The sequence below is a fragment of the Odocoileus virginianus genome, chromosome 28 (genome assembly GCF_023699985.2).
Source record: "Odocoileus virginianus isolate 20LAN1187 ecotype Illinois chromosome 28, Ovbor_1.2, whole genome shotgun sequence".
NCBI lineage: Eukaryota > Metazoa > Chordata > Mammalia > Artiodactyla > Cervidae > Odocoileus > Odocoileus virginianus.
Genome location: NC_069701.1, coordinates 15,859,359 through 15,886,395, shown reverse-complemented (window position 1 = coordinate 15,886,395; position 27,037 = coordinate 15,859,359). Strand labels below are relative to the sequence as shown.

Genomic DNA, 27,037 nt, shown 5'->3' with positions numbered 1-27,037 from the left:
AGAATTCCTACACAATCCTTATGCGGTGAATGCTACTAGCTTTATGGGAGGCAGAGTCAAACAGCAGAAGGAGGGTCGAGGCCCAGCTCTGTCCCCAGTTGGCGGATTGAGCTTCGGAACGCAATTCCACCTTTCTGAGCCCTGTCTTCTCTGCTTATAAAAGCAAGGACTTGGATTAGATGAGGGATTCACATCAAAGTCATCTTTGGGAAACTTCAGAGAGCTGCCCCATGTAAGATCTAATGAGTCATATTTACACAGAGATTTAGATTCAGAACCAGTGGCTTGGTTTTTAATAATCTCTGGTTCTTAATTCTGGGGCAGGGGCAGAAGCCTTAGGGTTGACTGAAAAATCAAGGGCAAAGCAAGCTCTGAAAGCCAAATGAAAGAACACATTCTTCCCCAGATCTTTCCTGGTATCATCGAACTTCCAAATTGGAAACCATCCACATTCTTCCTGGCCCTCCTTATCATCTGTTCATGGGCAATTCAAAAGGAACGGGCAAGCAACAGAAAGAGGCTGAAGTGGGTCAGAAACGTGGGAGTCCACATTCTCAGACGACTTTGCCGCAGGGCCTTGGACAAAACTTTTAATCTCTCTGCACCTCCTCTCCCACACTGTCAAATGCCAAAGAGAACTGAACACTTTACAGGGTCCTTTGAAGGATCCAATGAGATAAAATATGAGTAAATAGTAACTATTAAATACTAAGTAAATGGTTGTTGGTTGCTACTTGTTACATTATATCATTTGTTCCTAGAAGTAGACAAGTGGTAAGATTCTGAGGGTTCTTACCTGGGAGAAGATGATTAATGAAAGAATTTTGCAAACAGTGGTGAAGGATTTTATGGAACGAGTGATCCCTGGAGAAAGCTAAATGAAAAGCAAGAATCAGAGAGGTAGTGAGTTCTAAAAACGAAAGCCTTAGACTTCTCTAGTGGTCTAGTGGCTAAGACTCTGTGCTCCCAATGCAGGGGGCCTGGGTTCAATCTCTAGTCAGGAAACTAGATCCCATGAGCCACAAATAACAGGCTGCATGCCACAACTAAGAGTTTGTGTGGCACAAGGAAAGATCCTGTATGCTGCAATTAAGACCCGGTGCAGCCAAATAAATAAGTAAATATTAAAAAAAAGAAAGGAAATAAAAACATCCTGTTGATAGGATGGCAAACTTGGATCAACAGATCCAGGTCATTTTAACTCACAATCACAAGCCCAAAGTTATTTAAGAAGGAGTAATCCTCAAAATCCTCCTGCGGACATCATTATAAAGAGAAGTTATTCATACATTTACAGTCAAACACAATAACTCCCATAACATGGCAATTGGAAGGGATCCTGGTGTCTAGTCATTCAATTATCATCACTGTCCTCCTCGCTCACCCCCAAATCTCTCATTTACAATTGGAGAAACTATAGTCCAGAAAGGTGAGGCTACTTGTCCAAGGACATACAAGGGGTCAGATGTAAACTCTGGAATTAAAACTTAGCTCCTGTAGCTCAGGGCTCCTTCTGCAGTACCAGTGGAAAGATGTATCCGTGTGAATAAAGATATATTCTCTATAATGGGGTGGGGGGGGGAGCAGGGCAGAATCAAGTCAGGAGATCTGATGACCAAGACACTGGATAGTAGAATTGCTGTTTTGTCATGAGTTTATGTTACTCATATTTGCATGGAAAGTAAACATTTGCTGGATCAAACTACTGAAGACTAGTATAAATAATTCCCCAAGTTCAAAAGTATAAGGCTCCTAATGTTTATAAAAACTATAAAGCGGAGGAAGAGAAAAGAGGACGCAGAGACAGGCAGAAACAGGGGACCCTGTGAAACTTCTCAGGGGCCAGGCCCCCCCTGCCGCCACTTCTGAGGAAGGATCTGGGAAAGAACACCGTCCTGGAGATCCAAGAGCCAAGCCCGAGCACCCTGACCTTGGTGGGTATGATCTCTCAGTCTACTTTAGCAGAAATCGATCCTGTGAAGGGCACAGGGCAAAGGTAGTGAGTGGCTGCAGCTCACTGCAGCCAGTCTCTGGTCACACACCCTTATGTAAGGGGCATCTCATGTCAGAGATGGGAACCTGAGGTCCACAGCAAATGCCATGCTTTCTGGAAGGTCTCTGGTGAGAGCCAATCGTGCCTTCCTCTAAATCTTTGGTAGTGTTACATTTTGCCTTTCATGCTGGGAATTCACAAATCTCTTGTTCAACACCGAGGCTGGGAGCTGTTAGAACTCAGGACCTAGACCGTTTTCTCTGACGGTGTTCAGCACAACACTGTGCCTACTCAACGTCCAGATCAGAACAAAGGGCTCAGTAAACACATCACGGCAGTAAGTTCTGTCGGAAACTACCCTTTTGGGGTCAGAAGAAGGAATGGAGAGTTCCAGGATCCACACATCAGCTGCTGTTCAGGCTGGCAGGAACTGCTATCACTTAGCGAGGCTGTCTGAGCTGTGTTTCTGGTTTGGGACCGCTGGTCTATATTTAGGTGCGCATGCACGGCCCTGCTCACATCAGACAGATCAGGCCACGAGCTGCCTTCTCATCTTACCTGCCATGTGGATAGTGCATCTCAGTTGTGACAGACTTACTCCTGAATCTTTGAGGTGGGGCTTTGGCTGACTATTGACTGTGCTCCCCGCCTCATCCCCAAATCTCTCACTTACAGTTGGAGAAACTGTGGTTCCCCGACAAAGTCAATCCATAAATGGAATGAAGCACTCTTGCTGTTTACTAAGGGTCATGAGGACTGATTGTAGAAACTCTGCTAAGAGCTACAGGCCTATCAAAAAGAGTGGACCTGGTCCTTGCTCTATGAGTTTATACTGCAGTTGGGAAGAACAAATTTATACTCAGGGCAGCACTTCTCCCTTCCCCCAAGGAACTTTGGGAACACATTAGTATTCCCATGGGAATCAATCCATCTAGAGGGCACCATAAGCTCACACGTCAATGATGCATTTGACCTTTGTGACCTTTCCATTGAAATACTGAAACCATATCACTGTATTTTTAAACTAACCAACTCCACAAGAGGCAAGTTTCCCCTTTCTCTGACAGTGGCTTTCACTAAGAGACAACTGGCCACCAGCATGAACCATGAGTGTCAGACGCTAATAATGGGAGTTTATCAAGAATCATTACTAGGGGCAACAATCACAAGAACAATTCCTGGAACTGCTCAAGTCTGCATGGGGAGGCTGGGATTCTAAGCGCTCCGGCTTGCCGAGGGAATTCTCAGATCCACAGCATGACTTGCCCCAGCACTGTGCCTTCAGGAGAGGCAGCGTGGTTCAGGGAAAGGAAACTGGACTCTCAGCTGGTTTTGCTGTGGAACCTCGGAATGGCACCTGCATCTGTGTCCTAACGGGTAGAATTTGACCGACAGCGTAGGGCGTCCCAGGGCCTCCAGAGGTGCCCCAGGGCCTGTGGGTCAGTGCTCCACAAAGGGGGCTTCTCCCTCAACACGCCATCCGGGGCTCACCTGGGGTGTGAACTGCGTGTGCAGATCTTCAGGGTTTGGTTACAGAGGCAGGACTGGACTGAAGGATGCAAATGGATCCTCTGGCCTTCGAGCGGTGGTAGAGGACAGCAGGCAGAGAGCCTGGCAGGACTCAACTTCCAGCCGGCAGCGCTTTCTCAGCCATGGCCTCCAGTCCTGGGGTCATAACAATTTCCTGGTTTCATATCTTGAGCTTCCCTACTCATCTTCCACTCTTGTGTCTTGATGCCTCAGCAATCCTCCTTTTTTCCCCACTGGGATCCAAAAGGGAGAGTTGTTTTTTAACATCCCCAGGAGGGCCCGCACACTACGACCATATGTACATGGATCTGAGCAGGCTTGCCAAGGCATATTATTATCACACTAGAACAGGAGTTGGCAAACTAAGGACCATAAGTCAAATCTGGTCCACTGCCTGATTTTATAAATAAAAGTTTTACCCCTATTCATGTACATATTGTTTATGGCTGCTTATTATGCAAAGTGGAGTACTTGTGACAAAGAACATACAGGTGGTAAAGCCTGAAATATTGACTATCTGGCCCTTGCGAGAAAGTCTGCCAGCCCATAGACTAGTAGTTCTCTGTCTGGTTTGTACAATCATGCCCTCTCTCAAAAATCTTAGTATCTAATTTAAGTCTGTCACTAAGGATACAGAAGTGGGTTGAAACTAAGACCAGTGAATCCTAAACTTATGCTTTGGAATAATCAAGAGAAGGAACCACAAGAAAAGCCAGTTTGGAGAGCTTATGAGTATAATTATAAGAAATCATATTCATTTTCATTTTAGCACACCTTGGGGCAAAAACAACAAGCTAGCTCCTGGTCAGCATACAGAATCAGAAGGTACAAGAGAATAACATGACTGATTTATACTGCCAGACTTGGGAAAAAACACCAGTTTTTCCTTTTTTTTTCTGATCCTTAACCATTTAGTCTTTTTCCATATCACAGATGTCATTTTCTGTGTAGAGATCATGTGTGTTTCTGGGAGGGGTGGGGGTGGGGGGTTAGAGTTGCTTGACAACGTTGTGCTCCTTTCTGCTGTATGCAGAAGTAAATCAGCTGTATATGTGTGTGTATACATACACACACATATATGTCCCCTCCGTGGGTCTCCCCCCACCCCTCCCCACCCCTCTAGGCCAGCACAGAGCACTGAGCTGACCTATCTGTGCTATACGGTAGCTTTCTACTAGCTATCTATTTTTACACATGGTAGTTCCAGTCACTCCTTATCACATTACTCTGTCTCCTTTTCATCAAAGCACTTATTACTACTATTTAACCTCATGTGAGGCCATTGCTGATGCTTCAATATGGTGGCCATAAAAACACGCCTCTCAGATCTCCTGATGTGGGTAGCCTATTTTCTAACAGTCCTAGCTCTTGGCCCTCTGCATCCCTTAACTCCCCCTGCGCTGTTCTCATTCACTGACAAAGAATGGCAGGAGGATGAACACCAGCCTGTTCCTATGAGAAGTGGGACTCCAGTGGGAAACCTTGGCTTGAGACTTTCCAGTGACCAGCCTGAAGCTGTCTTAGATCTGCACTGCGCTCTAATCTGCCTTCCTTCCTTCTCTCCATTTCTGGTGTCAGACCTGCAGCCCAGTGAGGGCTTTCTTCCTTTCTCAGGGTCATTCCCAGCATCCTTCACAGGCATTGGCCCCAGTAAGTCTCTCGAACATCTAAATGCATCTTGACAGTAGCTTCTTGGAGAACTGGAACCAACAAACCTAGTGTCTAAAAGAGTTTGAGGAACATCTGGTTGGCCCAGGTACATTCTGCAAGTAAACCAGAAACCCAGAACCACAGACCAGTCCTCCAGGCCAAAACCTTTTCTACTGAGAACAATCATCTGAGAATTATCTCCTTGGTACCTTTGTCCAGAGGACCACTGCTCTGCGGGATGTGATGAGAAAATGTGTCCACCGATGACCAAACCCCACAGCTGGCCTCTGAACTTTGTCTATAGTTATGTGGACTCTAGTGGGCATGAGGACATATCTCTTAGATTCAGAGAAAGCTGAAAATATGGTTTAGGTCAATTAAGAAGATCTGGCTTAGGTTGAAAATAAAAGCAGCAAGAGTTCTGTGTGGTACTCCCTTAAAGGAATGTAGGGAAAGGAGCTACAAAGGCAAAGCCAGAGAAGGTCATCACGAAGGAGAAGAGACAGCAGTGACTCTCTCCTGGGTCATCATGTGCATGCTGAAGACCCCACACAGGTATTGTGACAGCAGGAAGCAAGGAGCACTGTATCTAAAATTTCAGGGTATGGTTTAATTGTTAAGAACATGGATTCTGGAGCCAGGCTGTCTGTGTTTGAATCGCAAGTTCTTTACTTAGTAGTTGTAAGAACCAGGGAAAGTTACTGAACCTCTCTGTGCCTCGGTTTCTTCATCTTTAAAGTGGGACTAAGACAGTAAGGTCCCTACACATGAACCTTCCACCTGCGAACTGTCGAAGATGTGACTATGCCTTCGTATGTCCAGTCACGTAAGTCATTTCATCCGTCTGGTGTACACTGTGAGTGAGTGCATCCTCTACAAGTGGGGGTGCTTTACTGTACAGAGCCCAGCGGTCCAGCAGCTTCATTTCAAGCTAGGTCTGCAAGAAGACGACTTCACTGAACTCCTTGCTATGCAACCCGAGGAGCTTATTAATGAAGACCTGATGGAACTGGAGGTCCAGAGAAAGGATGCAGAGAGACAAGAAGGATTAGTGAAGGGATTCACAGTGCAGGAAATGGCAGGAGGTTTCCTTTGTCTGAGCAGGTATGGTCAGTTTTTGAGGCACAAGACCCGAATGCAGACCGGTCTGTGGCAGCTGTTCAGAATGCACCCCAGCCCTACCGTGTCATCTATGAGGAGGAAAAAAGAACTACTACCCAGACATCGCTGTATCGGTTTTCTCTAGAGGGTTGACAGCATTGACTCCAGTGAGGAACCAGAACCTGTGCCATCAACATCAGGCGTGAGTGATGCAGCCTGGCCTCCGTCTCCTGCCGCTGACGGTCCTCCAGCTCTGCCATCTCCCGCCCGTGCACTTGATGCCAGCCCCTGCGTGTCAGCTGCTGTACTATAGCACTGTACTTTCCAAGGCACTGGACTGCAAAATTAAGAATGTTTTATTTTTGTGTTGGTCTGGTATGTATTATTTGTGTGAAAACTATTATAGACCTATTACAGTACAGTGCTATGTAGCCAATTGTGTTAGTTGGGTCCCTAGGTTAACTTTGTTGGATTTATGCACAAACTGGACTTACTAATCTGCTCTTGGAATACAACTCATTTGTATGTAGGAGACTTATTGTAATAGGTGTCCACCTCATAAGATTATGAGCTAAGGTCTGTGAAATGCTTTGAACAATGCCTCCTACAAGGTAAGCTCTATGTAGAGATCTCTCTCTGTTAGTAGTAGTACATTTAAAGAGACATCTTTGTTTCTGAGCATCTCAATAAAACTTAAGTATAATGCATTTCAAATTAAGAAAGTCAGCAAAGTTTGTATGGTAAACATATAAATCACACACAGTAAAAATGTTTCTGAATTTAGGCAAAACAGAGATAGTGTTATTTAGAATGTTTCAGTTTTGGGGAGATAAGACTCTTGAGAGTCCTTTGGAGATCAAACCAGTCAATCCTAAAGGAAATCAACCTTGAACATTCATTGGAAGGACTGATAACTGAAGCTGAAGCTCCAATACTTTGGCCACCTGATGCGAAGAGCTGACCCATTGGAAAAGACCCTGATGCTGGGAAAGGTTGAGGGCAGGAGGAGAAGGGGACAGCAGAGGATGAGATGGTTAGATGGCAACACCAACTTGATGGACATGAATTTCAGCAAACTCCAGGAGATAGTGAAGGACAGGGGAGTCTGGTGTGCCACAGTCCATGGGGTTGCAAAGAGTTGGACATGACTTAGCAACTGAACAACAACAATGACAAAGAATAACATGCTATACACACTCAAAGGGCTACTTTGAAGATCACAGAGAAGGCTGCAACAATTTATTAGCTATATACTCCACAGATATTTAATGTGTACTTATCATGTACCAATGGCTTCCCAGGTGGCACTAGTGGTAAAGAACCCGCCTGCCAATGCAGGAGACACAGGTTTGATCCCTGGGTCAGGAAGATCCCCTGGAGAAGGAAATGGCAATGCACTCCAGTATTCTTGCCTGGGAAATGCCATGGACAGAGGAGCCCCGCGGGCTATAGGCCATGGTATCTCAAAGAGTTAGAGATGACTGAGCATGAACATAATACAATGCTATCATGTACCAAACACCATGCTATACGATTTAAGTGGATTCTTATATAACTTTAGGTAATTCTTAGAGACAGGAATACCAGACCACCTGATCTGCCTCCTGAGAAATCTGTATGTAGGTCAGGAAGCAACAATTAGAACTGGACATGGAATAATGGACTGGTTCCAAATTGGGGAAGGAGTATGTCAAGGGTGTATATTGTCACCCTGCTTATTTAACTTATATGCAGAGTACATCATGCGAAACACTGGGTTGGATGAAGCACAAGCTGGAATCAAGATTGCCGGGAAAAATATCAATAATCTCAGATATGCAGATGATACCACCCTTATGGCAGAAAGTGAAGAACTAAAGAGCCTCTTGATGAAAATGAAAGAGGAGAGTGAAAAAGCTGGTTTAAAACTCAACATTCAAAAAATGAAGATCATGGCATCCAGTCCCATTACTTCATGGCAAATAGATGGGGAAACAATGGAAACAGTGACAGGCTTTATTTTCTTGGGCTCCAAAATCACTGCAGATGGTGGCTGCAGCCATGAATCAAAAGATGCCTGCTCCTTGGAAGAAAAGCTATGACCAACCTAGACAGCATATTAAAAAGCAGAGACATTACTTTGCCAACAAAGGTCTGTCTAGTCAAAGCTATGGTTTTTCCAGTAGTCATGTATGGACGTGAGAGTTGGACCATAAAGAAAGCTGAGTGCTGAAGAATTGATGCTTTTGAACTGTGGTGTTGGAGAAGACTCTTGAGAGTCCCTTGGACTGCAAGGAGATCCAACCAGTCCATCCTAAAGCAGATCAGTCCTGAATATTCATTGGAGGGACTGATGCTGAAGCTGAAACTCCAGTACTTTGGCCATCTGACATGAAGAACTGATTTCACTGGAAAAGACCCTGATGCTGGGAAGACTGAAGGCAGGAGGAGAAGGAGACGACAGAGGATGAGATGGTTGGAGGGCATCACTGACTCAATGGACATGAGTTTGAGCAAGCTCAGAGAGTTGCTGATGGACAGGGAGGCTTGGCATGCTGCAGTCCATGGGGTCACAAAGAGTTGGACATGACTGAGCGACTGACTATGTGATCTTTATAACAGTCTTGTGAAGGATGTCTTGCTTCTATTGTACTGATGCAGAAACAGGCTCAAAAAAGTAAACTGACTTGTCCAAGCCCATGTTAAGACTGAACTCATCAATGTTGTGGATTCATGTATTTATGAATTCCAAGAACTGTGCTCTTTGCTCTTTACTAAACTGACCTTCTGAACTGGTGTGTATGTTTGTATATACACACATACATGCATATATACATATATATGCATCACACAAATGAGAGGTGAAGCCTGGGTTTCATTTCTAACCTTGCCAGTTAGCTGTATGATCTTGAGCAAATTAGTTCCCCTTTCCTGACCTCCAGACACTGTCATCTGAGGAGCCTGGAACTAAACACCCTCTAAGGGCCCTTCAAGAGCTCATATTCTAGAATTTTCTCAGTCTATGAAATCTACTCCCTTCTCTGTCTTGGCTGAGTGTTTTCGCTATTATGATTCACAAGTTATGAAGAATTTGTCCACTGACCTCATCCACAAAAGGAGTGAGGAGGTGGGAAATAAAAGCAAACAATAAATAAGTGATAGATATGTAAAATAAAGTTCAGGTCATTGGCATAGCCTGTCTTCTCAGATTAGTTGGAACATCATCCATTTTGAATTTTTCATTTTTGGTTGTTCTTTTTCATTGCATACCACTGTTTCAACATACAGAATTTCAGATGGTATGTCCTGTTAATAAGGTTAGCATTTCTTGAAGCTTCTTTTTGTGCCCCCCACCCCCACCCCAGCAGGGAATTTCTCAAAACAACAATGTTTGGATGTAAGCTGTAATTTTCAAACTATCATTTTATATAATTATAAGTATTTACAAAGCTATAACCAAACACTATAACTAAATCATTCATTTGAATCATCACTGGCCAGCAACTCCGTGTCTCTACTAATGATAGAAGGGTCCTGTTCTCATCCTCGGATCTCTCATAGCCTCCCCTCGTTCCCGGACTCTGTGCTTTAGCCTTGGCGGATGAGTTTCAGTTCCCTAAGCTCTTGGGAACTTGAATATGCAGCCCACAGAGAAAGCAAGAGAAACCTGAACTTTGAGGTGGTAGATGTGTTAATTACCCTGACTGTGGTAATCATTTTACAATGTTTGCATATATCAAATAGTCACGACGTTCACTTCAAATATATACAGCTTTGTTAATTATACTTCAATAAAGAGATGGGAAAATAAATATCTGGTTATTTATTTCTACTTATGTGGGGGGGGGGGGGCGGCGGGGAGAGAGAAACCTGAAGTAACTGAGAAAATCCTGTATTGATGGGTTTTAACCTAAGTTGATTAAAACTTCAATTTCTATCATGAGCCAGATAGGGGCTTGATATTAAAATTAAACTCAGAAGTTTGAAAAAAACTTTTTCTTTTCACACTTGAGGTTAACCTCAAATTTTTTTTTTTTTTAAATATGTTAGCCATATTCTGGCATATAGCCAAGGCACAGTTCCGTTAAAGGCAGGCAAATCCTGGTGAAGTCTGAGGGCCTCAGAGTACCCCGGACTGTGGTACTACACACAGAGGCAGGCAGTCGCTAAGAAGGGCTCCAGGGGCAGTTTGGCAGAAAGATCATAAGCTAGAGCACTTGATAAAGCTCGTGAGGTTGCTGGGAGCGAGATCATGGCTTAAGCTCTTCTCTGGCACATGACCCTAGAACGTGAGCCCAGAACAGGTACTCAGGGTGCTGAGTGAGTAAACACAGAAACAGAAACTGGTGTCACCCAGCCACATGGGCTGCAGAGACCGAGAGGAGGAGGAAGCATGTTCAGGGAAAGCAGAAGCGGACTTTCTTCAGAAACTCAGGCAGACAGACCACTGGCCACCTGGAAGTCAGCCGCTGGGCAGTGGGGCTCCAGCCACTGGCTTACTGGTTTGGGTAAGAGAGGGGCTAAATGAAAGCAGGAGAGGGTGCAGTCCTAGGTGGAAATTCGAGATGACAGTCACGTTGACAGCAAACGACTCAAGAATAGAAAAAGTAGACGAAGTCCCAGGGCCGACCTCAGTTCTCATGCAAAATGAAGGTCAGAACTGAACACAAAGGATGAAGAATCCCAAAGCCCTGACTCCAGGCTGGGGTGCAGGGTGGGTCTCAATGGGAAAGGCAGAGTCCAAAGGCCTCTGGCCACAAGTACAGAAGCAGAGGCTGGGAATTGGGTGATCCTGACGCCACGTAACCTCTAGATCACTGCTTCCCAGGCTTCTCCATCTTAGGAGGACTGAAAACACTGCCTCTCTGTTGGTTTTTTGTGCACTTTAAAAACTGACACACAGGGCTCACAGTTTTTTATTGTGCTGAATATGGGAAAACTATTATTTACTGTGACTGTCATTTCACACACACACAAACACAAGGACACTTTAACAAACACGCACAGCCATAAGAAGAGACTCTCTGAATAAAGGGAAGTTATAAAATCTGACTACATTTAGTCTTATGAAAGCTGACTACATCCTCATTATGTTTTTTGTTTTTGTTGTGGACTGAGGACATTTTTCACAGCTCAGCACTGGTCTGTGGGACCTTGTTTGGCAATATCTGCTGTAGACCAATATTTTTGCACTGTGTTCCAGCCTTCCCAGGCCACCAAGGGCGAGAAGGAGGGGCAGGCCATCTGGGTCCAACGCCAGCTGACAGTGCTCAACTCCACCCCCCTGCGACATTTAGAACAGCTCCTTCTCGCCTGTTTCACATATTGTGTCCATGTAAGATTTAGTTAACAAGCATTGCAAAAAAAAAAAAAGTTTGAAAATCACTGGTCCCCAAGCTCCTAGATTACTGCTGAAGAAACCAAGCACTACACACTGAATTCAATAACAAAGCTGAAATTAAAAACCAGGACTTTGACTCCCAATTCAGATCCCAGAGAAAGATGACCATACCTACTGATTTTGCAGAGTTCAAAATCCTGGGCAGAATTCTACATAGCTGGCTGTTTTAACCATAACCAAGAGCTTCAGAGGTCCAAGGTGACCTTACCACTAAATTCAAAGTCTTAATTCTACCTTTAGCCAAAAATTAGAGTTATGCTGGGCTTTGGAGTCTGGTCTGGGACCAAATCCACAAAAATTTATTACCCTCCTTCACTAGAGATAATCAGAAATATTCAAAGAACAGGAAAGGGGGGAGCATCTCATGGGATGTCTGGAAGTTATCCAAAGCTTCTGGTGTTGAGGAGCTGGGGTGAGGCGCTCTCGTTTCTAACAGTCTGTGGGTTTGGCAGGTAACACTAGACTGAATCTAAGCTGGCTGGCTGGGGTGCTGCGGGGGAGTCTCTGGTACACAAGGGAAAGCAGGAAGGAGGATCAAGGCTTAGAAGGAAGGGAAGAGGGTCAGGTTTCTCCCTGACTCCCCTTCCTCCTCCAGAGGGTCTGGACTTTGCTACAGGTCAGGGCTGAAGCCTGTTCCAGGACAATGCAAAAGTGTCTGTGTGGATTTTATGGAGTTCATGTCCCAGCTCAGAGCTTACTCTCAGGGTGACCAGACCCAGCTGTGGACAACAAACAAACAAAAAATCGAGGAAGGTCTGATATTTAAGGGATATTTAGAATAACATTTTCTTTTTCAAAATAAGGCATGAGGACTTCAGATCTGGCTGGAAACTGGTCTGGATGTTTATTTTCCTCATTGTCTCTGGAAAAAAAGGGTGGGTGATTCAGACATCTGCCTCCGCCTCTGGGCTGGGGCCTGGGTCAGTCTTCACTCTGATCTTCGTTCCTCAAGGGACCTGTGTCAGCCTGGGGGGAAAGCTGCCTACCACCTCCCACATTTGCTCTAAGCTTCCCACAAAGGTCCCCCAGAGGAGTGAGAGATCTGAACGCAGTTTAAAAAGGCAAAATACAAAAGGTAGGGGAGGGAACGAGGCAGGAAAAGGTCCTCCCAGAAATGAGAGAAAGGGTGAGGTCTCCAAGAAAGGCTTCTTTCCTCCCCATCCTCGTCTACTCCCAGCTTTTCCCTCTAACCCCTGCTTCTCCCTTGGCACCACTCCCTGTGTGAGGGGGAAGGACCAAGGTCACCAGAAGGCATCTGAGTGGACTGCCTGACTCCATCACAGCCCTCCCTGCTGTGAGAAGTCCAGCTGGAATAAGGGGGCCTGACCTTTCACGCACTAATCATTCTCTCTGGAGAGGAAGGAGCTGTTTGAAGACCCTGATGATATTCCTCCACTGGAGGCTGAAAACTTTCCCAAAAGCATATCGATGGGTATCATTTCATCTCAGAGGGAACCAGGACTTAAAATAATTCTGCTGTTGAGTTACTGGGAAAACTCATGGATTACTAGAAGTTTATGGCCCCATGTGCAAGGATAACACACAAATTTGTGAAGTGTTTCCATATTTTATGGGGATTCCCTAGTGGCTCAGGGCCACTGCAGGCCCTGCCTGCAACACAGGAGACCCAGGTTCGATCCCTTGGTCAGGAAGATACCCTGGAGAAGGGACCAACCCACTCCAGTATTCTTGCCTGGAGAATTCCATGGACAGAGGAGCCTGGCAGGAGTCTGTGGGGTCACAAAGAGTCAGACACAACTGAGCGATTAACACTTTCACTTTTCAAATATTTACAAAATACTTAAAGCGAGGCAGTCTCACCCAAAATTTTAGTAATGACAGATAAAGAAGAGTTGGCTGGAAGGTCATCTTTCCATAGAGTTAGTCATGCAACTGTCATGAAATTCCTGCCAGGGAGTTTAAGAAGGGAAAAAGCTACAATAAGAGACAGGATATGGAGGAGGCTCTGGCCTTATTTCAAAATCTTCAAGAGTTGCAAATGGGGCTCTGGTGACCTAAACTCCCTCAGCTTTAGTTCACAGTAGTTTGTTGGCTACTTTGAGATGGATCATGTTGTCTTGCTAACTTAGCCTTTGAGATTAATATTAGTGCATAGATAGCACTTTGCATATGTATAGCTCTCAGTGATAGATCAACTTCTTGCTTCTCTTTCTTGCTGGCTATTTTGTGATTTACAAACAGCCACAATAAACAGGTCTTCGAGGCCAATATCACTGATGAACATAGATGCAAAAATCCTCAACAAAATACTAGCAATCTGTATCAACCAATACATTATAAAGATCATACACCATGATCAACTGGGATCATCCCAGGTACGCAAGGATTTTTCAACATACGTAAATCAATCATTGTGATATACCACATTAACAAATTCAAGAATAAAAATCATATGATCATCTCAACAGACACAGAAAAAGCTTCTGACAAAATTCAGCACTATTTATGATAAAAACTCTCCAGAAAGTGGACATAGAGGGTACATACCTCAACATAATAAAGGCCATATATGACAAACCTACAGCTAGCATCATACTCAATGGTGAAAAGCTGAAAGCATTCCCTCTAAGATCAGGAACAAGACAAGGATGCCCACTCTTATCACTTCTATTCAGCATAGTTTTGGAAGTCCTAGCTACAGCAATCAGAGAAGAAAAAGCAATAAAGGGAATCCAAATTGGAAAAGAAGTTAAACTGCCACTGTTTGCAGATGACATAATATTATACATAGAAGATCCTAAAGATGTACCATAAAACTCCTAGAACTCATCAATGAACTTGGTGAAGTTGAAGGTTACAAAATTAATATACAGAAATCTGTTGCATTTCTATACAGTAGCAACAAAAAATCGGAAAGAGAAATGCAAGAAACAAATCCATTTACCATAACATCAAAAAAACAAAAACAAAAACCTAGGAATAAACCTATTTAAGGAGGCAGAAGACCTGTACTCTGAAAACTATAAATGCTAATGAAAGAAACTGAAGAAGACATAAACAGATGGAAAGATATACCATGTTCATGGATTAGAAGAATCACTATTGCCAAAATGATTATACTACCCAAGGTAATATATAGATTCAACGGAATACCTATCAAATTGCCAATGGTATTTTTCACAGAACTAGAACAACAAAAAAAATCTCAAAATCTGTACAGAGACAAAAAGGACCTCGGATAGCCAAAGCATTCTCAAAAAAGAAAAATTGAGCTGGATGAATCAGGCTCCCTGACTTCAGACTATACTACAAAGCTACAGTCATAAAAACAGTATGGTACCAGCAAAAAACATAAATATAAACCAACGGAATGGGACAGAAAACCCAGAAATAAGCTCACACACCTATGGTACAGTAATTTATGACAAAGGATGTAAGACTACTCAATGTTGGAAAGATAGTCTTTTCAACATTTGGTGCTGGGAAAACTGGATAGCCACATGTAAAAAAATGAAATTAGATCATTCTTTAACTCCATACACAAAAATAAGCTCAAAATGGGTTAAAGACCTAAATGTGAAACCTGACACTATAAAATACCTAGAGGAAAACATAGGCAAACATTCTCTGACACAAATAACAATAACATCTTTTTCAATCCATCTCCCAGAAAAATGGAAATAAACAAAACTAAACACGTGGGACCCACTTAAATTCAAATCTTCTGCACAGCAAAGAAAATAATAAACAAAATGAAAAGACAATCCGAAGACTGGGAGAAAATATTTGCAAGTGATGTGACCAACAAGGGATTATTCTCCAAAATTTACAAGCAGGTTATGACCCTTAATAGCATCAAACAACCCACTCCACAAAATGGGCAGAAGATGTGAACAGACATTTCTCCAAAGAGGGCATACTAATGGTCAATGGGCACATGAAAAGATGTTAAACTTCGCTAGTAACTTGAGAAATGTAAATCAAAACTACAATGACATGTTACCTGTCAGAATGTTACCTGTTAGAATGTTAGAATGTTACCTGTTAGAATGGCTAGCCTCAAAAAATTCCACAAACAACAAATGCTGGAGAGGGTGTGGACCAGAAGGGAATCCTCTTACAGTGATGATGGGAATGTAAATTGGTACAGCCACTATAGAGAACAGTTTATATATTCCTTAAAGAACTAAGAATAGAGCTACCATATGACCCTGCAATCTCATTCCTGGGCATATATCTGGAGAGAACCATGATCTGAAAGATTACATGCACCCCAATGTTCACTACCAGAATATTTACAATAGCCAAAACATGGAAGCAACCTGTATGCCACCGACAGAGGGACAGATAAAGAAGCTGTGGTACATGTTTACAATGCACTATCACTCGGCCTTAAAAAGCATGCAATATTGCTGTCTGCTGAAACACAGATGGACCTAAAGATTGTCAGACTGAGTGAAGTAGGTCAGACAGAGAAGGAAAAATATCATATGATATTCCTTATTGTGGAGTCTGAAAACAAATGATACAAAATAGCTTCCTTAAAAACAGAAAGAGACTCAGAAAATGAACTTATGGTTGATGGGGAGGAGAAGGGATAGTTAGGGACCGTGGGAAAATCATGTACAGACTGCTATATTTAAAATGGATAACCAACAGGGACCTACTGTATAGCACATGAAACTCCACTTAATGTTATGTACTAGTCTGGATGGGAGGGGGTTTTGGAGGAGAATGGATACATGTATATATAAGGCTGAGTCCGTTCGTGTTCACTTGAAACTATCACAACATTGATAACTGGCCATATCTCAATACAAAACAAAAAGTTTAAAGTTTGATTAAAAAAAAAACAGGTCTGTGAAAAGGGATTTGTATCAATGAAAAGGAACCAGAGCACACAGTTAAAACTCTTAAGATTCTGGACCTGGCAACACTGCTTTTTGGGGAATGTCAGTGCCTTTAAACCTGAGTTTCATATGAGCAACAGGGATCATGCTAGCAGCCCTGCCTCTCTTGTGTCTTTATGCTCAAAGGAGACTGCGTTAAGTGTCTCTATAGACTGTAAAGTTCTCTAAAAACAACAGGTACTTAAATCATATCCTGTTCATCTTGACCTTCAGATATAAAAATCGTCACATTCACCAAAAGCACTACATGGGAAGCAGAGGAACAAGCAGCTACCATTCACACTGCACACCTATGCACTTCCTCAGTTTCCCCCCAGCCCCTCGGTGAGGAAGCATCATCTCCACATGAGAGATGATGACACCTAACAGGGATACTTACTCAACGTCTAGAACACATAAGTAGTGGCAGCCAGTGTGCCTTTCAGAGTGCATGTGAGAGTGAGGGGCGCTGCAGGCCCTGCACTGGCCAAGGAATTAGAGGAAGGCGGGGAACACTGGGGACCAGAAGCTCTCGGCTTAGAGGATTCGAAGGGGTGGGGGCTTTCCGAGCAGTGGATGACTCCTGAGCCCATGAATAATTCACCCAAGCTCTGCACTGGGAGCTGGCTCTTTTTGTGTGTGGTACATCTGGTCAGGGACAGCTGCCCATGACAGAGCCACAAACGTGAGGTCTTGGCCCTGCCTGCTCGTAAACACAGCTCAGAGCAGCTTTCTGCTCTCTGCTCGGGGACTGAAGGCTGTTTTGGTTCCCAGAGAAGGCAGGGTTCTTACTGTTGCTTGTGCATGCGTGTATACACACACGCATGCACGCACACATACACCTCCCCCCACCCAAACAAACAAAAAGCCAACTCCACGTATATGACACGAAATCCTGATATTCATTCTTGGAATTGTTTTTCCTTCCTGAGTGTCATTCCTGGTTTCCTTTTGGAACGAGTTCTCTATCGGGAGGCTGTTTTCCCCACCCTTGGGTTGATATTCAGACTGTGTCACTCTTGGTTTGGTCTTGATACGAGGCAGGTTTTATCCTAAGCATTTTTGGCTGAAATATGTGAGGAATTGGAGAGTGGTAGCAGAAAGAAGAAGCTGGGGGTGGCAAGAAGGATTAAAAAAAGACTCCATCTGCCACAGAACTCCTTCCAGCTGAAAGTGAAAAACACAAGTTTTTTTTTTTTTTTTTTTTAATGACAGGTCCCATCACAACTCTTTTTTTTAAAAAAAAGAAGAAACAAGGAATATGTACTTGAAGGAGGCTCTGTATGGGAAGGAATTTCTACAGGACCAACAGCAAGTGCAGGTATGGACTGCACAGGTCTTGGGGACGCCTCTGCATAGACTACAATGTGAATCCGCCATTGGGAAATATGAAACTTGAGGGGCTGCCAGTGATCTAAGATCTGTGCTGATAAGCTCAGAGAGAAACAGAACCGGTGGGTGAAAAGATTTTCTCTATTTGAAGAAAGGAAACTAAGACCTCAATCAAGTGACTTCTTCACATCATCCAGAGTTGGGATGTGAGCTCAGGCACCCCCTTCACCCACCCACCACAGACTCACCAATAGAGATTGATGGCTGGATTAAAGCTCTACAAGTTACTAAACTCTTGGAATATTTCAGCCCAAGGATTTCAGCAATATGGACCGGTGAGGAGGGAAACCTGAACCAGCTGCAGGACCCTGGTGGAAGGGGTCAAAGAGTGCTTTCAATCTACTACGTGGTATCCACAGGGGCGAAAACAACAGGGCTTGGCTCTGGCTGACATTCACATTCCAGGAGGTCTGGGGCAAAGAGATGGCATGTGAGAATGCAGTCAGACTTGGGTTAGACTAGAATCCTGGCTCCATCATTTTCTAGCTGTGACCGTGAGTCGAGATCGTTGCTACCTCAAAGGATTACTGTGAATTTTTAGTAAGAATGTATTTTACATACCCTATTTTACAAAGGGTAGATGCTCAATACACAGCTCCTATTATTTCCTTTTGTGGTCACTGAGGGTTACCTATGAAGTACAGGATGCGTCTCACACGAGGCAGGTGGACAAGCCCCAGCGACAGGAGAGTGGCGCTGTGTTTAGGAAGAAGTTTGGGCAGATGAGGGCTGGAGAGTCTGTCTGAACCCAGCCAATGCATGGGTATGACAGACAAGAGCTTTAGTCCTGGAGTGTTAGGCATGGATAAAAAAACAGCACTCTTTTTTATTTGAAAGAAATGGAAACACAGTTGATTAAATGAAATAAAGCACTTTAGCAAAAGTAGGTAGTCAAATGTTAACTTCCTTCCTGCTTTTCCTCATATCCTGATTCTAAAAGAAACAGACTTAGATGATTAATCTTCCACTCCTTACCTGAAGGTTTTATAGATAAGATATACTTTTAGGAAATGCTTCTAAGTTAAAACAAAACCTATTATGTGGCTGAATCTTGTTACATACCAGATTCTACCAGAGGAAGAAAACCCACTTGTTTTCATCAGAAAGATCTCACAAAGAATCCTAAACCTCGATCATAGACAACTAATGTTCTTGCTCTGATAATTAACCCACTAGACATCTATTAAATAATCCCTTATAAAAGAAGTTAAAAGTTAAAGGGAATATATTGTCTAACAGACAAAGCCACTGAAAAACACTGACTTGATTACTTGTTGCCTCCTTAATATTTTCGCTCTTTTCCTTCCCTCACTGAGCTGGTGGTGCGTGGGCTGGTGCCTCCATCCGTGGAGATGCTTCTGTTATAGAACTTCCCTGGGACTGTCTGGTTATGTCTGTTTCCTCCACTAGACTATGATGTCTGAGTGCTGGAACTCTGCTGTTCATCTTTACAGTCTATAGCCTCAGTGGTTATGACAGGGACTGTCACAGAATAAGTCTTCCATAAAGATCTGCTGAGTGAATGAACAATGTATGAATGAACAAATGAATATTCCTACCAAAAGAAAGTATGCCCAGATGATGCAGTTATACACATTTGAATTTGAATCATACTTAAATTCTATAAAGTAAAAGTAGGGATTCAGACAATAACTGGTTTTTAAATATGTGATTTAAAAATAAGATATTTGCACCAGCAATAAATTTTGCTACATTTTAAGGATAATTTTTTTTTTTTGTAGGGACACTTCTAATCCCACAAGAGAATAGTTCAGTTTAAAGTAACTTGCTTTCTGGTTCCTCCCCAACCCCATTATACATATTTCCTAAAATCTGATGTATTTCTTGGACTTACTTCTCACATTTATGAAAGCTTTGAGACTAGAGGGTCTCTGGCTTTTTTCTCCTGCTTTTTAAAAACCTCTTCCTCATTTTCTTCTTCTTTTTTTTTTTTGCATAAGCATTTTATTCCTCCATAAAAAATAAAATGAAAAACAAAATCCATAAAAGCTATAATAACAAAGATTTGGTCAGGAAGAACCAAAAATTTCACCCAGGAAGCAAAAATTATACCAAAGAATTTAAGAGTCAAATGGGGCTTCATAATCCTTACTCAAGGAAGATCACATAATTCCTAGAGAAGAACATCTAGTCCAGGCACAATCAGCTACATAATTTGCAAAGCCCAGTGCAAAGTGAAATGTCAAGGCCCCTCACTCAAAAATTAAGAACTTCAACACAAATAAATGTAAAGATAACTTGTGCTCATGGATTTAAGAATCTGCATTGTTAAAATGTCTATACCGCCCAAAACCATTTACAGATTCAGTGCAATCCTCATCAAGATTCCAATAGCATTTTTTACAAAAATAGAAAAAACAATCCTAAAATTCATATGGAACCACAAATCATCCCAGATAGCCAAAGCAATGTGGAGAAAGAACAAAATTGGAGGGGTCACACTTCTGGATGTCAAAGTATGTTATAAAGCTATAGTAATCAAAACAGCATGGTACTGGCATATTAATAAAAAAACAGACACACAGACAAGTGGAACAGAACAAAAAGCCCCAGTATATGGTCAACATTTCATAAAGGAGCCAAGAATACTCAAAGGAGAAAAGTCTCTTCAATAAATGGTATTGGGAAAACCAGATATTTACATGCAAAAAAAATAAAATTAAAACCCAATCTCACACTATGCACAAAAATTAACTTGAAATGCATTAGACTTAAATGTAAGACCTGAAACTATAAACATCCTAATAGAAAACACAGAGGAAAAGTTCTTTGACATTGGTCTTGGCAATGATTTTTTTTTTTTTTTTTGGCTGTGACACCAAAAGCACAAGTAGAAAAGGCAAAAATAAACAAGAGGGACTACATTAAACTACAGAGCTTCTGCACAGCGAAAGAAACAATCAATAAAATGAAAAAGCAGCCTCAGGAATGGGAGAGAAATACTTGCAAACCTTGTATCTGATAAGGTGTTAAAACCCTAAATACACAAGGAACTCATATCACTTGATAGCAAAATCTCAAATAATCTGATTTAAAAATGGGCAGAGGACCTGAATAGACCTTTTTCCGAAGAAGATATCTGAATAGTCAACAGGTACAGAAATGCAAATAAAGTCAAAACCACAATGAGATACCACCTCACACCTGTTAAATGGCTAGTATCAAAAAGATTGTGGTAAGTGTGACCAGAGATATGGGGAAGAGGGAACCCTTGTGGACTTGGAGGTGGGAATATAAATTGGTACAGCCACTATGCAAAGCAGTATGGAGGTTTTACTCAAAAAATTAAAAGTAGAACCATACAACCCAGTAATTCCACATCTGGATATATCACTGAAGGAACTGAAATTACTGTCTGGAAGAGTTATCTGCCCCCTCATGTTCATTTCAGCATTATTTACAGTAGGAGTGACATGAAAAGAACCTAAAGGTCCACTGAGGAATGAATGGATAATGAAAATGTGACCATATATATGTGTATATATATATCACATTATACATATATATACACACACACACTTTTTTTAGTTTGAGTATATTTGGTTTACAGTGTGTGTTAATTTCTGCTGTACAGTGAATCACTATCCATAATACACGAATCCACTCTCCTCTAGACTCCAAACCCATACAGGTCACCGCAGAGTCCTGAACCGAGTTCCCTGTGCTGTACAGTAGGTTCTTATTATCTTTTATATACAATAGTGGGTAGGTGTCAATCTTAATCTCCCAATTTATCACCCTCCTTTCCTCCATGGTAACCGTAAATTTGTTTTCTGTATCTGTGAATCAATTTCCATTTTGTAAACAGGTTCCTTTGTACCATTTTACATTCCACCAGCAACATATGAGGTGGGATGCACGAGCAAAGTATGTTTCTTCACATCCTTGGCAACACTGGTCACTGTCCATATTTTGATTACAGTCATCCTAGTGGGTGTGAAGTGTTATCTCATTGTGGTTTTGTTTACATCTCCCCAATAAGTAAGGATGTCCAATATCTTTGCATTTTCTCATGGGCTTACTGGTTATTTGTATATCTTCTCTGGAATAATGTCTATTCAGATCCTTTACCCATTTTTAAATGAGGTTATTTTTCTTGTTACTGAGATGTAATAGTTCTTTTTATATTCTAGATACTAGACCCTTATCAGATATGATTTGGAAATAATTCCTCCCATTCTGTAGGAGCTGTTTCTCAAAACTATTTTGCAGCTGTAAGTCAGACCTACTGAATCAGTACCCATGAATTAAAAGATGAAAGCTTCTATGGTGATTCTGATGACCCACCAGGTTTGTGGACAAATAATCCAGACCAGAGCTCCTCAAATTTTAATGTGCCTACAAATCACATAGGTATCTTAATACAATTCTGAGGGAGATAGAACATTTCATTAGGATACCACGGTAATACCAGTTGCAAATGTGATCCACAGATGAATGCTAAAATTAGTGGGCAATATTTTAAGCAGAAATGGGGTATTTGCTCATCATTAAAGTACTTCCTCCAAACTATTTATTAATTATGAAAGCATAGATAGCAACTTTATAGTGGAAGAAGGTGTCAGATACCATCTTAACCAAGTGATCAAGGTAACATGACTAGTAATATGGCATATAGATACCATGTGTCTCCTAATACAACACGCAGAGAAAGGCACATTACCTCTGTGGTAGTCTCCCCCAAACCTCAATTATTAAATCATGAAAAAACATCATACAAATTCAAACTGAGGGAGATTCTACAAAATATCTAGCCAGTATGCCTTAAAAGTGTCAAAGTCAAAGAAAACAAGAGAGTCTGAGAAACTGGCATCCCAGATTGGAGGCCCAAGAGACAGAACCACCAAATCTAATATGCTATCCTGGACCGAATCCTGAACAGAATAAGACACTGGTGAAAAACAAGTGAAATCCCAACACACTGCAACTAACTGTATTGTACCAATCAACATTTTGACAACTATACTCTGGTTAAGAAAGGTGTTAACATTAGGGAAAGCTGGATGAAAGATACATGGGAACTTGCTGTACAATTTCTTCTGTTAAGTCCAACATTATTTCAGAATAAGAAACTGAAAAAAATATGCAGATTCTGATCCTGTAAGTCTGAGAAGAAGTCCTCTGTCTTCCTAACAAGTTCCCAGGAGAGGTTGATACTGTTCGTCCATAAACCCCACTCTGATATTGAGTCTAAATCAGTGGTTCTCAAACTTAACCATGCATCAGATCACCTGGTGGGCTGGTTAAAACACCTACAGAGTTTCTGATTCACTAAGTCTGGGTGGGGCTTAAGAATCTTCATTTCCAATAGGTTCCCAGATTGGGCTGATGTTGATGAGCTAGAAACAGTTTTCATGTTTTTAAAGGGTTCTAAAAAGTTTAGAAAACAGGTATAGGAATCAAGAGATTGTATGTGGCTTTCAATTTTTTTTTTACAGAATATGGATGCTGAGTCCCAGACCCTTGCCACTCGGTGTGAAGCCTTTAAAAGACTGATGCTTAGGTCCCACCCCTGACATTCTTAGCTAACTGATTTGATATGGATCCTCAGCATCAACATTAAAAAATGCTCCTCTTTAATTCTGATATGTAACCAGGTTTAGGAAACTACTAACTTAGGCTTTCCATCTGCCACACACACACAAAAAAAAACCCTACTCCTCAATCATCCTAGAGTTGGGGATGAGACCAAACAAATGTCAAAGAGCAATTCTGCAACTGAAGCCTCACTTAAAAATGTTGAGCTACTCTTTCTGTGAAGGCTAACAAAATCCAAACACAAGTCAGAACTCCCCCCTTCTCGTGTGTCCGTTCCCAGGGAAACATAAAGAACAGTCGATTGTACATCAACAGTAATCACAAAGAAGCCCACACCTCCCCTTGCCAGAAAAGCGGCGAGTATAACTGTGCAGGTTGTTCTGAAGCAGAAGACAGGAACGGACAGAGGATGGATCGAAGAAGAGAGCAAGGTGCAAGCCGCCCCATGTGCGGCTGACAAGTTAACCAGGCACAGAGAGCCAGGCAGCCGAGGGGAGAGGGGCAGGCCTGAGAAACGGCGTGGCGTGGAGGCGCCTGAAGAAATACCACCGAGTACCTTGAGCTTCCTCATAACCCCGACACGCCTGCTTTCCACGTGAGCAGACTCGGGGCTAGGAGGCCCTCTGCTCTGCGCCAGCCCCTTCACACTCTCACCCTCTGCCTACTCCTCCTCCACCTCAGAGGACAGCCTTCCCCTGAAGCCCGCTCTGCTCGTTCAAGGAGTCTGAAGGCCGTCACCTTGGCCGCAGGGGCCCAGCCATGGCCCAGCCCACGGCCAGGAGGCACCTGGTCCCTCCCGAGAAGGGTCTCGTACCTGTGCTCTCTTCTGCCTGGTTGAAGCCGCAGATCTGGCAGATGCTCTGGACCCACTTATTCATGTCCTCCTCCGTCTCGGCCACCAGGTAGAAGGTGCGCTCGCTGGTCTTGATGTCGAACACGAAACTGTCCTGCAGCTCCTTCTTGTTGAAGGTCAGGCCTGCATCCACCTGCTCGCAGAAGTTCAGGTTGATGATGCGCAGGGGCTTCTTGGAGTGATCATTCTTGTAGTACTCCAGGACGTCGGGGTCACCACTCATCCGGCCGCTCCGCAGGATAAACCAGCGTTTCTTCCAGGCCTGAACAGGAAGGAGTGAGAGGAGGGGGAAAGTCATGAGTTACTTCAAAGCTTCTCACAGGTCCTCAGATATCACCAGGCTAAGGGTGGGGACTGTTGCACCTGCCGGCCGAGCGTGGCCTCTATCTCCTTTTTGTGTTTCCCCAGAGTTTCAAAAACAGTGGATGACATTACAAGACACGTTAACGCAGCATTTCACTACTGAAACAGGATCTTATCACTATGAAATGAGATATGGCATTTCCACTTTTCAGATCAAGAGGTCAGATGAGGACTAAAACACTTTATACAATTATCCCATCAAGCTAGAATACAGCCTCAAACTCACAGGACTTTTAGTCAGGGTGGAACTTGCAAAACCATAACATCTCAGTTTATGGATGAAGTCCCCCACTAAGACAGAGTGAGTGGAAGCAATAATGTCACATACAGCAAGTAGCAGAGAAAAAAGTTCCCAAACTTTCAGTAACTGGTGCTTTTACCCAATCATGATGTCTTGGAAGAATCACATAGAAACCCTTCTAAAACTTCCCTGAAGCACATAACTTCAGGATTTCCCCCATCTCATTCACTATATATAGTGGATAATACTATATCCCTAGTATTTATAATATAGCCCCATACATAATAAGCACTCAATATATATTACTGAATGAATAAACTCCTTATGTCATGCCATATTATGGAATTTAACACTCAGTTACACATTTCCTTATGTTGTCTTCTACATTCCATCTCTTCAGTGAGACTGAGGAATCTGTGAGCAGACATCACACAAAGTGGTAAAAAGATATCAAAAATAAAACAGCCTTGGGTGGAGTCTATGCTTCACCACGGACTAGCTGTGTGATTTTTAGATACAGTTATTTACCTCTTTGGAGCTTGCTTTATCTATAGAATGAGAATCATTGCTTTATCTATAGAATAGAATACCATCACCAACTGTCCTACCTACCTTATAGGGTTTATACTGCACATAAAGCACTATGATGCAACCCTAAAGTGCCACTAATGCCAAGGGTCTGACTGTCATCACGGTTCTTCAGACCTCACTGGGACTCCACTCCATTAATCCTGGCACCTTGCCCCCTCACCTTCTATCTCCATCCTCGCTTCCTTCTACCTGCCTTGTTCCTGTGATCCATCATTATAATCATTCTCTTGCTTCTCTTCCTCTCTTTATCTGAGAAACCATAACCCTTGACTAAGTCTAATGCTTAGCCTACTCTGCCTGTTCCCACTCAGCTGTACGGAGCTGGAGAAAATCACACAACCACGTTGGCTGCTCTCACCTTGAGCTCAAGTGAGCCCTCACGCTGCGACAGTCTGACTACATTTACCTGGTCCGTGATTTTCTCTTGCTCTTTGGCAATCATCTGAACCTTGCACTCTTTAAACCTGTAGCACCTCCACTTTTTGGTATGAGAATATACAAGCAAGCCGAAGAGAATTGACACATGTTCCATTACTGTATTTACCAATCTGCCTGCATTATAGCAAAGTAGTTTATTACTATGCAGCATGGATAGTTCACCCAGTCTAAGGCCCACTTTCTTCCACTAGAGCATCACCCCCTCTCACTACATGGGGACATCACGGTATCTTGGCAATCACTGCATCTTCCCTCCCTCCTAGGATCATTCCCACCAGGACACCAACTTGTTCCATCTCAGAAAAAAAAAAAAATGCAAAGTTTGACTTGATCCCACATTCCCTTCCAACTATAGCCCAGTTTTCTGCTCCTCTTTACCGAAAAACCTCAGAGATTTCTATAGTGTTAATCATTGTTTCCTCTCCTCCCATTCTTTTCTTGGAAGCAATACAAGCAGGCTGTCCCGAACCCCACCTCCCTCAAAAGAGGTCTTAAAGAGTTCAATACTCTAAAGCAACTTTTGGATTTGATTTGATCTCTCAGCAACATCTGATAACTGTTTACTATTCCATTCTCTTTGAAGCATTTTCCTCATTTGGCTTCAGTGCTCACTCTCAATTTTCCTATCTCCCAGCTTCTCTTTTTCAGTTTCCAGTTCTGGTTCCTCCTCGTCTCCCTGACTTCTAAAGGCTGGAATGCCCCCATCCTCAGTTCTTAGACTCTTCTCTTTCTATATCCACTTCTTAGGTTATTCTATTTCATTTCACAGGTTTAAAAGCCATCTAACTGCTGTAATTGGCAAATTTATAGCTCCAGCCCATACCCATCTATAGAACTCTAGAGTCTCATACCTGCTTCTCACTAATAGGCATCTCAAGTCTTTATTTTTTTTTATTAGTTGGAGGCTAATTACTTTACAATATTCTAGTGGTTTTGCCATACATTGACATGAATCAACCATGGATTTACATGTGTTCCCCATCCCGATCCCCGCTCCCGCTTCCCTCCCCATTTGATCTCTTTGGGTCTTCCCAGTGCACCAGCCCTGAGCACTTGTCTCATGCATCCAACCTGGGATGGTGATCTGTTTCACCCT

General features: G+C 42.7%; 1 protein-coding gene across 6 annotated transcripts in view; it reads right to left on the bottom strand.

Moving 5' to 3' along the window:
* The window catches only part of GAB2 (GRB2 associated binding protein 2), a 183,141-nt gene that overhangs the window by 35,672 nt on the left and 120,432 nt on the right, over window positions 1–27,037 (bottom strand). For all 6 annotated transcript variants that reach the window (XR_011484302.1, XR_011484305.1, XR_011484303.1 and 3 more), the window contains exon 2: window positions 24,270–24,570. Coding sequence is in view for 1 of the 6 variants with exons in the window: in XM_020915162.2 (XP_020770821.2) it covers window positions 24,270–24,570 (301 nt within the window). In the remaining 5 variants the exon portion in view is untranslated. The remainder of the gene's footprint in view (window positions 1–24,269; window positions 24,571–27,037) is intronic.